Source organism: Neophocaena asiaeorientalis, unplaced genomic scaffold (assembly GCF_003031525.2).
Source record: "Neophocaena asiaeorientalis asiaeorientalis breed wild unplaced genomic scaffold, Neophocaena_asiaeorientalis_V1.1 scaffold606, whole genome shotgun sequence".
NCBI lineage: Eukaryota > Metazoa > Chordata > Mammalia > Artiodactyla > Phocoenidae > Neophocaena > Neophocaena asiaeorientalis.
The window spans coordinates 10,595,913-10,611,355 of NW_020173687.1; the positions used below are offsets into that span (position 1 = coordinate 10,595,913).

At 41.2% G+C, this 15,443-nt stretch overlaps 1 protein-coding gene across 2 annotated transcripts in view; it reads left to right on the forward strand.

Annotated features, from left to right (window-relative positions):
• ADNP (activity dependent neuroprotector homeobox) overlaps positions 1–13,427 on the forward strand; it is a 28,476-nt gene extending 15,049 nt beyond the window's left edge. For both annotated transcript variants that reach the window (XM_024750261.1, XM_024750260.1), the window contains 3 exons: positions 5,069–5,181; positions 6,970–7,062; positions 9,243–13,427. In XM_024750261.1, the coding sequence (XP_024606029.1) occupies positions 5,074–5,181; positions 6,970–7,062; positions 9,243–12,350 (3,309 nt within the window). In that variant the 5' untranslated portion in view covers positions 5,069–5,073 and the 3' untranslated portion in view covers positions 12,351–13,427. The remainder of the gene's footprint in view (positions 1–5,068; positions 5,182–6,969; positions 7,063–9,242) is intronic.
• Positions 13,428–15,443: the final 2,016 nt, after the last annotated feature.

The following is a 15,443-nucleotide window of genomic DNA, read 5'->3' on the forward strand; positions in this document are numbered from 1 at the left end:
TACCGGAAAATGCCACGCTAGATCCATACTTGGAGTCGTTTAAAATATCTGTAGAAGTTTGATTTGGAGGCTTTTTTTTTTCTCCTGGCTTGATTATCTGTGCCTAGTCAAAGGTTTGATTGGGTTTTATGGGGGTTATTTTTGTTGTTTTGTTTTTACTTTCTGATGGCACAGTTATAAATACTTTTCTTCTGCCCCTAAAAACAGGGACTAAATGATGCCATCCTTGATATGGTGGCTTTGCAGAGGGACTGCGATACACAGATAAGCCCCATTGACTATTGGTACATTAGGTCCCGCAAATCTTGCCTTAAGCCTGCTAAACTAGTCCTCTCATCTGTTGGGCTCCCCTCCATCTTCCTGACCCAGCTGAGCCTGAGTACAGCCCCTGACTAGATCCAAGCCTCTTTTTTTGGCAGAGCTCTGGTTTCATAAATGATTATAATTACGTTTCTCAGTTAATGACCTCTTTGCCTAAATGAAGTTCACAGTCATCGATGTTGTATCATCATCCTTGTACAGTCCTCTTATACAGATTCAGCCTGTAGATATTTCCTCGTGAGATAGGTTCTCTCGGCCTTTATTTACCCTCTTTGTACTTGGTGTAAAGGAGTACTTTTGCTTTTCGTATTTGATGAGAAAAGAGGTACATGTATTTGATCAGTCTTACGTATTGTTATAATTTATATGGTTTTAAGTCATCATGGCTACAGATCTCAGATTTTCATTTCAGCCACCTGACTCTTGCTTTCTGAGGAAGGAATTGCTTTCTGAGTGGGAATTTGGCCGGGATTATTGGTAAAACTTTAATGTTTTGGCCCTAATTAGTAGGTGTGGGTATAATTTGCAGATTGATAAGGAGTGTGGCTGAATTATTCAACAGTGAATTTAAATCATTCTCAAAAATCAATAATTTCAAGTCTAGTTCATCAGGTAGCATATGCTTAACCAAAAGTTACTTAACTTCAGTTAATAAATCGCAGACGTTAACTCCATTATTAATGGGTTTGAGCTTTCCCCAAAATCTTTTAGAATTTACAAAATGTTTTACTCTTTCCATACAGTGTTTTTGATTAATGAAACGATGGGCCAACGCCACTTTCAGAATAACTGTATCTCCCTGACAAATTCCTATTCTTCCTATTAGTCTCAATTCACAAGAATAATTATTTTTCATAAAATTCCCCATCTTCCCTTACTTATTCACTTCACTTCTTCTCTGTCCCACTACCCAGTGGGTCTACCAGAACTTTTGGTTGCAAGTAACATGAACCAAAACTTAAGCAAAAATGATCATGTGTTTTTGTTCTTGTTCATGAAAAGTTTGGGGGAGGGATGGTTCAAGGGGGCTATCTTTCAGGCACAGCGAGATTGAGGACCTTAAGCAGTATCAACAGGAGTGTTTCCCTTTCTGTGCTTTTCACATCGTCACTGTCCGCCCTGTTTGGGGCACATGTCCAGGTTTGTACTAACCAGTGCCTGCGGAGATAGAACACTAATTGGTTAACCTGTGTCGTATGCGCGGTGGAGGAAGGGCCTCTTAACTGACAGCACCTCCACTGCGGCAGGAGTGGCTCCAAGAGGAAGTTGGGCAGGGAGAAGCAAGCATCTTTATTCCAGTGACCCAGTGCCTGCTGTATACCCCAGAAGCGATGCACTGTTGAAGGGGAAGAGCTGTGTCCTGTTCAGCTTTCTGTTTCTAGCACATTAATCGGCAGGGTGCTCCAAAAATGATTGATGAACAGTGGTTTCATTCTATTAATTTGGATGTTTTTCCCTTTTTTATGCCATGAGCTGAGAAGTTTATGGTTTGGCTGAAGGGAGCTCTCTCCTTGGTATTGGGAAATGGTGCTGACCTTGTCAGAATGGCCATCCTGATAGCCAGGGAGGCTCAAGAGAAAGGTTTAGCCACTGGGGACAAATGTGGAAAGTAATCCCACCCTTCTGCATTCCTTTCAGTGCCCATCTCTAGACAGTTTCTGACATTATTGTAAGACATCTTCCTCCCTAAGAGTAATGATTGTAAGAATTTGTTTTCATCTCTTCCTATTCAAAAGTGAGGAACACCCCTTAATCTCAGGCAGTCAACTTCCTGTTTACTCTGTCCTTACCCCTCAGTTAACAGAGTAAATAGAAAGGTATGGGCCCCAAGAATCAGATAGATAACATCAATGAACCCTGAAGGCAGCTGTTGATTTGAAGTTGTTTCTTAACAGCAGGTGATGGGCTGAAAAAAAACAACAACATAGGGCCCTTGAGTTCTTTTTCTTATCACCCATGATTCTAACATTAACTGGTAAGAATTTGTTGGAGACTTTCTTACAAGGAACGTTTGGCTTGTTACAGTCATAGAAAAGCTTAAGAAATAGACACAGGAAATGGAGGATGGGAGTAGGAGGGAGCCTTCTTTGCTTATTATATTCCTATACTACATACCTGCTTTATATACTGAGAGAAGTGTTTTATTTAATAAGCGAAAAACCAGAAGAATCTCTAAGTGCTTTTGAGGATGCCAACACATATGAATGTGTTATTCTAGCTCCAGATGGACAAAATCTTGGAAATGGCCTCCGCAGAGGGTACCTCCATCTGGGGAAAGGGGCAGATGATAGAATTCCCAAGGTCATTAGAAATGTCAGAAATCTGCTTATGAAGACAGTTATAACCTTAATTCAGAATATTCTACATTTTTCAATGTAAACTTTTTCTCTTTTTTTTTTCTTGGCCGCACTGCACGGCATGCGGGATCTTAGTTCCCCAACCAGGGATCGAACCCGCACCCCCTGCAGCAGAAACGTGGATTCTTAACTACTGGACTGCCAGGGAAGTCCTGGTGTAAACTTTAACTTGGATTCCTCCTAGCTAACCATAGAACAAATAACTTTTTTGTAGCATTTTCCAATAAGCAATGTAACTTTTATTTATAAACCTGTTTACTTCAACTCAAATAAGTAAACTCAAGATTTATTCTATTGCTGAAGTATCACCTTCTATAAATAAGCTTTTTGTAACTAAGCTCCCTTAGAGCATATTCTTTCTTTTTCAGAAACGTAGGTGGATAAATTGGGTACAACGAAGCAGCGAGGTGCTTCACTTGGAGGTCTTGAAACAACTTTGTTAGCTGTGGGTGGGCACTTGGAACACCTGGTATTTTCCATAGGAAACTGGGTTTTCCTTTATCCTGAGCTGCAGTTTGGCTCCCTAGGATGTTTTCTGTAGGGGGCGGGGGAGGCGGCATTTCCAAATCTGTGTGTGTGTGTTTTGCTGTGCTCATCCAGGAGGCAGGGAAAGCCAGAAAGGGCTGCCTCTGGGGTACGTCTGTGCTCTGAAGTGAAACAGGATTCACATGGGATGTTCCAGAAGAACTGGATTTTGGCCCGTGGAGAGTTGATAAAATGAATGGAGAAACAAAATGTCTCTTTTCAGAATTGGGTGTTTATGGACATTCATTTTGATGCCTGGTCTCTTCAGAATTAGCCTGTAACACTTCCTGTATTTCTGGAACACTTTTCTTGTATTTCTGAAACATTTTTCTATCAGGTGGTTCTCTCTAAATGACCTAGTTTGTGCGAACCTAGATTTTTCTTTTTAATCAGTTTATTAAGCAACTGATTTTTTTTAAACCATCAAAAAGATGGTTCAGAACAATTTAGGAATAAAATTTCCACAAGGAATAATGGATTTGGCCTTGAACGCACACTAATTTGTATCAGAACTGACTTCTGTTAGCTAAATGATACACAGATTATTAGATGGCAGAGTGCAGAGGACACCATAGTCATGCTTCATAACTAGGAGTTCCATCCTGAGGATGTGTTTTGCAGTGAACTGAATTCATCTTTTGGCCTCAGGTACACTAAGTTCTGGTAACATATTGAGATTCAGAATTTCTAGAAGTTGCTGGGACATTTTGGTAGGCTTCATTTTTTTTCCATTTTTCATAGTTAATATTGATGTTTGGATTTGAATAATAAGTGAGGTAACATGATATCTTATTACATGTGTATTAGTTGACTTTATGATTGTGGTTTACAGATGGTAGTGGTATTATAGATTGACAGCCTTGATTAATTAGAAAACCAGATTTTCATGTATTGAATACTAAATTTTAAATCCAGATGCATTGGCTTTTGTTTCTGCCTGTTTTTGATTTTTAGAACTACTTTATATCCTGCAAAATTTATTTGGATTATTAAGTCGATGATTAGTTTTTACACTATTTTGTAGGAAACATTTATGGTCACATTGGAAGCCATACAAATTCTCAGCTGCCCAAGTTCTATTAATTTTATTTTCTTAACCTTTGTTTTTAAGGAACTTGGGAAAGTGGGTCTAAATTTCTACTTTAATGTATTGGGTCATTTAAATAATTTTTCAATTCCCTCATACACACATAAGCTTTTCATTTTTCAAAAGGGACCCCCCCCCCCAAAGTCTGTAACAGTTATTATTTGCTCTGGTGCTGAGTGCCCAGCTTTCCCCATCTCAGCATTCATTCCGTGGCATTAGTGAGTGCCTTTGTCCAGGTGTGGTGCTGGCTGGGGGGCAAGTTACACAGCCATTCTTGTCTTTCGTTTGGGTGGTGTGCAGAAACTTACGGTTACCACAGCAATACGAAGGGTAGCTCCCAGACAACAGAAACATTTCCCCTGGCACTCAAAATGTGGTAATGATGCTGAAATGGTGAACATTTTTCTGTTTTCAGAGGTTCAGCATCACAAGGAGAAAAGCACTCACACTTGATTTTGAAGTAATCGGTTGGTATATAAACCTCATTCTCAACTTTAAATAAGCTCATCACCAAACTAGTTTTTTAAAAGTCTAATCAGAATTGTGCCACATTAGATTCATGTTACCTGTGATATAAAATGTCCTGTTAAAAATAGAAAAGATCAGAGAGTACTTATTTTGCCTGCCTGCTCTAAGTATTCAGAACATGCTGGATAAGGATATCTATTCGCCTTTTTTGTCAGACTGGGCCAGGGTTTGTGATCCTACCATCAGTGGAATTAGTAAATATCACAAGTTGTACATGTTTTGACTTGACTTAAATTTTTTTTTCCAATAGAAACTATGTTCCAACTTCCTGTCAACAATCTTGGCAGTTTAAGAAAAGCCCGGAAAACTGTGAAAAAAATACTTAGTGACATTGGGTTGGAATACTGTAAAGAACACATAGAAGTAAGTAGCATGTCATTTTTTAAATTTTAACATGACTCAGCTTCTGATCCATTACTTTGTGTCAGTGGCCAGGATCGTTAATTCTTTGGGGTGATTCTGTATTTTAACTGCAGCGTTAGCTTTGCCTGAGCTTTCTCAAGTAGCCTAACTTGTTCCCTTCTCCCTAAAATGGGCTTTTTCATCTTTGCATCCTGGAGCAAAAGCAGTTACCGCTGAGGACGTACCACATCAGTCATTTTTTACTAGGTGCTTTAAAATGGTCTCTAAATTCAAATCCTTAAAACAACCCCTAGGGGACATAGGAATTCTTATCTCCAATTTACAGATGAGGAACCAGTAAAGAAATAGGTCCACCTCACAGCTGAGCATGTGGCAGGGCCTGTCTGTGAGACTCCAGAGCCTGTTCTCATTCTCGTGTGCCTGAATGTTCTGATTGACCTTCTGATTGTTGAGGCGTGGTGGTTTGGGTGCTTGTTGTCTCTTTCCTTGGGATTTGAGCATTTGTTGGCCCTTTTGACCCATCGTAGACTATTATAATCTTCCCCTAGGTAACAGTTTGGACTTCACAAACTGTTTTTCTAGCCTTTTTATTCTGTGAGCTTTATTAACAGCCCTGTGGGATAGCCAGTGTAGTGGTCCCCTCTTCTAGATCTCATTACTCCAGGTCTTGTGGTTAGTTGATCAACAACCTCTGATTGGAAAGAAATGTTTAAAGCTATTTTCCCCACTAGCCTTTTAAGTTCCAGCTGGCCAGGGACCTTAACTACCTTGTCCATCTTTGTATCCTCAGCACTTAGCACAGTGCTGGGCACGTAATAGGCACTCAGTAAATGTTTGGATGGAATTGAAAGTAAAAAAGCAATTTCCTTCATGCAACAGGTTTTCTTTTCCTGGTTCCTGTTAATCCTACTTTAGGGGTATATCATGAAGACTGAAGCTTCTCAAAATTGGATTTCTCTAGTTATGTCGTCCCTGGTGTGGCAGTTCAGTCCCTCAGTTTCAGGTAGATCTGCCTGATGAAACAGTCCATTTACTTCCCATGCAGTGGGGTGATCTTCACAAGAATAAATAATGCAGATGTTAAAGGTACCTTTTCTACCCTGCATTTGATTTGTTCCTCCCATTACTGCACCCACTACATACTCTGGAATATATGTGTACTTGATTTTCCACACTGAACTGTGACCCTTTTAGGAACAAGAGGAATTTTACCACAAAACTCTTTATGTTCCTGTCTCAGGGTGGAGGGGATCAAATTTTTACACAAGAGTGTAAATTTAACATAATACTACTTGCTTTCTTTGAATAGCTTTCCTCCTTTTGGGGTTCAGAAATCCTGAGTTTTCGTTCCAGTCCAATCCCACCCCACCCCCATCTCCCACAAAAGACTTTTCTTGCACAGAACCAGAATATCTCATCTGTAGCACTATAAGTGAATGTTGCTCTCTTACACTCCATTCTAATATTACAACTGATGAGTTATATAGTACTCTTATGAAGGGTGCTTTGGTATTAATATGTGGCTGAATTTTTTACTTACTTAGTTAGAACTTACAGTGGTTTCTTTGGAAACCTGGTGACCATTAGGGGAATGTTTAGTTGATATAAAAAGTTCAGTGTAACATCCGTATGCCTTTTTGTATTTCCTAGAGCTTTATCGATCCTAGTTTAGTTCTCGGTGGTGTTGATTTTCCTATGCATCTCCCCAACCCTAGTTAGAGATAGGATTTATATGTAAAGTTGAGCTAGAGTTGATACGTTTTTGAAACTTCTTTCACTGTTTTCTAGGATTTTAAACAGTTTGAACCTAATGACTTTTATTTGAAAAACACTACATGGGAGGATGTAGGACTGTGGGACCCTTCACTTACAAAAAACCAGGTAAGTGGCACAGGAGACTTCCCCAAAAGGCAGCATCCTCCCTTTTCAGTTCTACATTTTTCATGGTATTGCACTGTTGTAGGCAACAACCTAACATGGGAAGTGCTGAAACTGATTGTTTCATATATTCCTAAGAGGTAGGGAAAATTAGGAAGAACTTTTGGTCTTTTTTTTGTCATTGTACTGAAACTTCAAGTGTAAGAAGAATAGGAAAGTTTGTTACTTAAAAGTTGTGAAGCCCACTGTATACCAGCATTCCCCTCTCCTCCCCTAACCCCTGTCAAAAGTTTTTTGGTTCTAATTCTAAAATGTTCCCTCCAGCATTCTGTTCATCTAGGGTATCCATCATTTTTCTGTGTTGCAATCCTTGTTTTTTTCTAGAGAAGGGAAGACAGGGCTCTTGCTTCCATTTACGTTTTCTTACTCATCTGTGTTGTCACCCAACCTCTCGGGGTAGCCTAAGCCAGCACATGGGGGATGGGACAGATGGCTCTGTAGGATGGCAGAGTGGTGCAGCTTAATTTTTACAAATTGGAATTAAAAACAGTATTAGGTAATCAAGGGCACCAGCTATGCCGGCAAATATCAATAGGTGATGATATAACAAAAATGAAGTTATAGGTGATTTTTTTTCCACAGGGAGAAGTGATTATCAATTCAAACTGTACCACTATTTATTTCAAGTGATTGTAGTAATTCTGGATTATTGATCTGTTCATCTGTTGGAACATACTTGGCAGGGAATCAGTACTTTTAAAATCCACCTCAGAAATTTGATAATATAGTCATATGTTTCTTTCTTAGAAATACCCCAAGAAAGGGTATTAACCAGCAGTCTTAAAATATGAAAGCTTTCCAGTGGGACACATCACTTAGTTAAATACTAAAAAAGGGTTGAGCTTTAAGGAAAAACAGAGTATTTCATTTTGGTATCTGAAACAAGGTAGTATCTGAAACAAGGTAGGTTTCTTAGGTTTACTAGGGGTAAACCCAAGAATTGGTATCTGAAACAAGGTAGGTTTCTTAGGTTTACTAGGGGAAAAAAGATCACCTCTCACCAAACTTGTGTTTCACCTATCTTCAAAGGACCAACTGCACAGATGTTAATGAGCATGGTTCTGTAAGTTGCTCTTTGATACCAGTATATTCTGCAATGCTTTACTTTTTTATTGGCTTTTTAACACCTTGCTTTCCTCACAGTCTGTAGGAAATTTTTATTTAATTTCTTAATTTGAATCAAAGCAGCTGTCACTTCATTACTTCTTTTGAAGCTGCTCTTGCTTAAGAAGGAACAGCATGGCTTGTAGAAGAAAGCCGACTTTTCAAATCATTAGTTTTTTGATCTCAGTGAAAACTGAATACTATACTCTACTTTGATCAGAGGGGGGAAATGTTTGAGATTTTTGAAGATGAGCCTTTTTGTCTATGAAAATTTTTCCATGATGGGGAGGATCAAAGGTGTGTCTTTATATCATATGCCTAATTGTACTACAGCACTCTGGGCCCTGAGTTTTACTATATAGTGAATCTGAAGCCTTCAGCAACTTACCAGTTCACAGAGTAATTGTAGTGATTTCACCTAGCTTCTTATTATCCTTTCTAACTAAAATGTTTATCTTGAAGCCATTTGTCTTTGGTTTCTCTAAAACTAATGAGCAAATGTGACTCTGGTCTTTTCTAAAAACACTGAGGAAGAACTTTGAATGGAGTTTTTATTTACACTGTGATGCCAAAACAAGTGTTTAGTTTAAAACAGCTTTCTCATTTGAATATTTTATCAATTTATTTTGCATTTTGCAAAAGGAAAAAATGATACTCAAATCTCAGTGCATTAGAGTTTCAGTTCTAGAAATAGCGTTATGTCTCTTAAAGACTGTCGGTGGGGGGCTTCCCTGGTGGCGCAGTGGTTGAGAGTCCAGTCCGCCTGCCAATGCAGGGGACACGGGTTCGTGCCCCGGTCCGGGAGGATCCCACATGCCGTGGAGCGGCTGGGCCCGTGAGCCATGGCCGCTGGGCCTGCGTGTCCGGAGCCTCTGCTCCGCAGCGGGAGAGGCCTCGATGGTCAGAGGCCCACGTAACGCAAAAAAAAAAAAAAAAGACTGTCTGGGGGAAAATAGCCTAAAACCTGTTACTGCTTATCTGAAGTGGCATTCTGATTCCAGTTTTTGTCTTTTCTTTAGGACTATCGGACAAAACCTTTTTGCTGCAGTGCTTGCCCATTTTCTTCAAAATTTTTCTCTGCCTACAAAAGTCATTTCCGGAATGTCCATAGTGAAGACTTTGAAAATAGGATTCTCCTTAATTGCCCCTACTGTACCTTCAATGCAGACAAAAAGACTTTGGAAACACACATTAAAATATTTCATGCTCCAAACGCCAGCGCACCAAGTAGCAGCCTCAGCACTTTCAAAGATAAAAGCAAAAGCGATGGCCTTAAACCTAAGCAGGCTGACAGTGTAGAGCAAGCTGTTTATTACTGTAAGAAGTGCACTTACCGAGACCCTCTTTATGAAATAGTTAGGAAGCACATTTACAGGGAACATTTTCAGCACGTGGCAGCACCTTACATAGCAAAGGCGGGAGAAAAATCACTCAATGGTGCAGTCCCCTTAGGCACAAATGCCCGGGAAGAAAGTAGTATCCACTGCAAGCGATGCCTTTTCATGCCAAAGTCCTACGAAGCTTTGGTACAGCATGTCATTGAAGACCATGAACGCATAGGCTATCAGGTCACTGCCATGATTGGGCACACAAATGTTGTGGTTCCCCGATCCAAACCCTTGATGCTGATTGCTCCCAAACCTCAAGACAAGAAGGGCATGGGACTCCAATCAAGAATTGGTTCCCTCGCTTCTGGAAACGTCCGGTCTTTACCATCACAGCAGATGGTGAATCGACTCTCAATACCAAAGCCTAACTTAAATTCTACAGGAGTCAACATGATGTCCAATGTTCACCTACAGCAGAACAACTACGGAGTCAAATCTGTAGGCCAGGGCTATGGCGTTGGTCAGTCAGTGAGACTGGGTCTAGGTGGCAACGCACCAGTTTCCATCCCTCAACAGTCTCAGTCTGTGAAGCAGTTACTTCCAAGTGGAAATGGAAGATCTTACGGACTTGGGTCAGAGCAGAGGACCCAGGCACCAGCAAGATACTCGCTGCAGTCTCCAAATGCTTCGTCTCTCTCATCGGGCCAGTTAAAGTCTCCTTCCCTCTCCCAGTCACAGGCATCCAGAGTATTAGGTCAGTCCAGTTCCAAACCTACTGCAGCTGCCACTGGCCCTCCCCCACCCAATACTTCCTCAACTCAGAAGTGGAAAATATGTACAATCTGTAATGAGCTTTTTCCTGAAAATGTCTATAGTGTGCACTTCGAAAAAGAACATAAAGCTGAGAAAGTCCCAGCAGTAGCCAACTACATTATGAAAATACACAATTTTACTAGCAAATGCCTCTACTGTAATCGCTATTTGCCCACAGACACTCTGCTCAACCACATGTTAATTCATGGTCTGTCTTGTCCATATTGCCGTTCAACTTTCAATGATGTGGAAAAGATGGCGGCACACATGCGGATGGTTCACATTGACGAAGAGATGGGACCTAAAACGGACTCTACTCTGAGTTTTGATTTGACATTGCAGCAGGGCAGTCACACTAACATCCATCTCCTTGTAACTACGTACAACCTGAGAGATGCCCCTGCGGAATCTGTTGCTTACCATGCCCAGAATAACCCTCCAGTCCCTCCAAAGCCTCAGCCCAAAGTTCAGGAAAAGGCAGATGTTCCTGTGAAAAGTTCACCTCAAGCTGCAGTGCCCTATAAAAAGGATGTCGGGAAAACCCTTTGCCCTCTTTGCTTTTCAATCCTAAAAGGACCCATATCTGATGCACTTGCACATCACTTAAGAGAGAGGCACCAGGTTATTCAGACGGTTCACCCAGTGGAGAAAAAGCTCACCTACAAATGCATCCACTGCCTTGGCGTGTATACGAGCAACATGACCGCCTCGACTATCACTCTGCATCTGGTCCACTGCAGGGGTGTTGGAAAGACCCAGAATGGCCAAGATAAGACAAATGCACCCTCTCGGCTTAACCAGTCACCAGGCCTGGCACCTGTGAAGCGCACTTATGAGCAAATGGAATTTCCCTTGCTGAAAAAGCGAAAGTTAGATGATGACAGCGATTCGCCCAGCTTCTTTGAAGAGAAGCCTGAGGAGCCTGTTGTTTTAGCTTTGGACCCCAAGGGTCATGAAGATGATTCCTATGAAGCCAGGAAAAGCTTCCTAACAAAATATTTCAACAAGCAGCCCTATCCCACCAGGAGAGAAATTGAGAAGCTGGCGGCCAGTTTATGGTTGTGGAAGAGTGACATTGCTTCCCATTTTAGTAACAAGAGGAAGAAGTGTGTCCGAGACTGTGAAAAGTATAAGCCTGGTGTGTTACTGGGCTTCAACATGAAAGAATTAAACAAAGTTAAGCATGAGATGGATTTTGATGCTGAGTGGCTATTTGAAAATCATGATGAGAAGGATTCCAGAGTCAATGCTAGTAAAACTGCTGACAAAAAGCTCAACCTTGGGAAGGAAGATGACAGTTCCTCAGACAGCTTTGAAAATTTGGAAGAAGAATCCAACGGAAGTGACAGCCCTTTTGACCCTGTTTTTGAAGTTGAGCCTAAAATCCCTAATGATAACCCAGAGGAACACATACAGAAGGTAATTTCTGAGGATGCTTTAGAGTCTGAGAAGCTAGACCAAAAAGCGGAGGATGGTTCAAAATATGAAACTATTCATTTGACTGAGGAACCAACCAAACTAATGCATGACGCCTCTGATAGTGAGGTGGACCAAGATGACGTTGTTGAGTGGAAAGATGCTGCTTCTCCGTCTGAGAGCGGCCCTGGTTCCCAACAGGTGTCAGACTTCGAGGACAACACATGCGAGATGAAAACAGGAACCTGGTCCGATGAGTCTTCCCAGAGTGAAGATGCAAGGAGCAGTAAGCCAGCTGCCAAAAAAAAGGCTACCATGCAAGGTGACAGAGAGCAGTTGAAATGGAAGAATAGTTCCTATGGAAAAGTTGAAGGGTTTTGGTCCAAGGACCAGTCACAATGGAAGAATGCAACTGAAAATGATGAGCGCTTATCCAGCCCACAGATTGAGTGGCAGAATAGCACAATTGACAGTGAGGACGGGGAGCAGTTTGACAACATGACTGATGGAGTAGCCGAGCCCATGCACGGCAGCTTGACCGGAGTTAAACTGAGCAGCCAGCAGGTGTAAGGGCCAGCTTCTCTGGCATTGGTGACAGATGCTGCAGCCTGGAACTCTGTGCTCCTCTCAGTATGATTGCAAAGCTGTATTCTAACTGGTACCGCCTTTTGAGTGCTGGGTCATCAGGCTGTGGGGACATGTGGCCACTCCGATCCACGTGGTTATTTCTAAGTCTATGACACATGATTGGCTGATCTTGCTTTAGAACGTGCTGTGACAGGCACAGTAACTAAATGTGAAAAACCAGTAAGTTGGGGGCTCATGAACGCACACGAGAAAAAGCAGAGGTTTATTTTATCTGCCTTCTCAACATTTCTTTCCCTCTGTAAAATGTTTGGTTGGATGTCCTTGAGAAGCGTTCTCTTGATTCAAACGGTAGTGTAGGGCCAACATACAAGCTACCAGTCCAATGTGTATAGTAGACTTTGGGGAAATTGATTTTTTTTTCATGTATTCATTCTGAATAGTTGAAATGTATATTTGTACAGTCTTTTAGACCTATTCAAGTGATGCTTCTGATATTGTTATTGTGTACCCATCATAGATTTGTTTCTTTTTTTAGTGTTGCCCTTGCTGTGTTAATAAGCGCTGTATCTAGTTGACCTAGCAAAAGCCTGAAACTACGCTAGTGTGGACTTCGGGACAGACTTAGTTTTTGCACATAACCTTGTACAATCTCGCAACAGAGGCCAGCCACATAAGATATATATCTGGACTCTCTTGTATTATAGAATTTTTCTTGTTCTGAATATCCTTGACATTACAGCTGACAAAAACAAAAACTGGTATTTCAGATGTTTCCTGAAATCTTTTAAGCTAAAATCACATGCAAGAATTGACTTTGCAGCTACTAATTTTGACACCTTTTAGATCTGTATGAAAGTGTGTTGTGTTGAAGCAGCAAACCAATGACTGCTGCCTTTTGGATATTTAGTTTTATCTTTAGTTAAACACCACCCTGGTGTAGTCATTTATACCATCTAATATATGACACACTGTTGTAGTATGTATAATTTTGTGATCTTTATTTCCCTTTGTATTCATTTTAAGCATCTAAATAAATTGCTGTATTGTGCTTAATGTAAATATTTGCTTTATTACACATTACAGTCCTGTGTGTCCATTATGTCTTGTGCCAGTTGATGCCATGGCTCTCTCATCAGAGATAGAGGTACAGCCACTGAGGAAACTTGTGGAAGACCAAGATTTGCTGCCGTTGGCATAAAGAATGCTTTCTCTCAAGGCACCTGTTGCAAATTCTTTGGTTTGGTTTTTGTCTTTTTCCCTTTTTACTTGCTAAGATAAACATCCTCGAGTTTTTTCAGTTCCCCTTTTGTTAAGGAGCAGAGCCTGCTTATGTATGTAAATGTATCGATGATAAAAGGATGTAAACATAAGTTAGCATTCATTGCAAGCAGAATCTTAATGCCCTGGTGTTCTTTGTCTAAATGAAGTAAATGTTAGTTTTCACCTTACAACGGGGACAACTGTACTAAACAGTCAGCTATCCTCTGCTCTTGTTGTGACTCTCCGGACCTCCGCACCATCTTGCTGTTACGAAAGAGGCTTCGGAGATCACACGTTTGGAGGGCTGTCAAGATACAAGGAGCTGGTGTGGTGCGTTTACTATGCGTGGATTTCCAAGAGCCAACCCCGTACTAAACAAAGTTACAAAGAGGCAGAAGTAGGCCAATGTTTTTGGCAGTTAGGACAGTGATGGGATGGATGCTCCAATCCGTGCAGAGGCTGGTCAGTCACCTCTCAGGGACATTGGCCTAAAGAGTTCTGAAGTGGCTAGTTTCCATGATTTCTGAGACTCTTCCCAGAAGGTTCATCTTGTTAATGCCTTGGCTACCCAGGAATAAAGGTTTGACCGGCGTTCCCCTACGACGTAAAGTCGTGCCTCTCAAAAAACAATACAGGAGAAAGCACAAAAATAGACTAGAACCTTTAGGGTGTTCGGGGCTGGCACGGAGCTACTTGAACTCCATTATACAGATTATAAATTCTGTGGACACCAGCTAGCATTTAGGACAGGATGTCCCCAAGTTAAGATGCTACAGATTACCCAATCAGAAAAACCGGCATTGAGAAGGTCTCTTTCCCTTGAGGACAGTAATACCAGCTGCATTTAAGCCATCTCACATTTGTTTTGAAATTAGACTGCCTAATTAAAAGGAAGAATTTAGCCTGGGCTTATGAGGCCTACATGGAGTACTAGTGAGACTTGTGCAAAATAGTGGAGCGGGGTAGGAGGACGTTCCAGGTTGGACATTTGAACAAAGATAGATGAGTATGCTTCCTTGCTGAGGTGGTGTGAATGGGCCTTGTTGGCATATGAGAAGAGTTTAGCCACCTAAGAACTGGAAATAAAGAAGATTTCCAAGTAGAAATGTTGCAGAAGCCCTAAAAGTGTCTCAATAAAAGCCATTTTAAAAAAATGCTGTTGCTACTGTTTGCTTTTGGAATAATCTGGAAATAAAAACTGGCATTCTGCCATCTTCTAATTAGAGAAGGTCTATAACTGTAGATTGAATAATCCTGTAGATTTGCTTTTTAACAAGGAAAAACAAAATTCCAGAGAACTTTTTGCCCTTTAAATTTCCTGTGGCCATGAGTTTCAGACTCAGACTGAGTAGCACTATGGTTTCTCTCGCTTTTCAGCACGTTGAAGCATTTTCTTGTCCCATCTTTGTTTCCCTGTCATTGAGCAGTACAGGATCTTCAGCAAACAGCTCTCTGTCCCCTCTTAAATTCCAAGTAAAAAAGGATCTGCCTCCTTTTCTCCCATGTGGCTGTGTTTCTGTCTGCTCGAAATGCCTACCCACTTGGGAAGACGCACAGTACTTCAGGAGGGAACAAAGTAAGTGCCAGACTTGAAAATGCTCCATCAAAGACTGGAAGTGCCCCGCCCAAAACACTTCCCTGGGAGCCATTCAACTTGCTTTTGCCAAGTGAGTACTGCCATATAGAGGGGTGGTTGCCCACGTTGTGGGCTACCAGCACCCAAACCTTGAGATGGGGCTCCCAAATCACCTCTAGGTGATTCTGTGCCACGCGAGCTTGAGAACCACTTAGCTTGAGTGATGGAAAAATCTACTT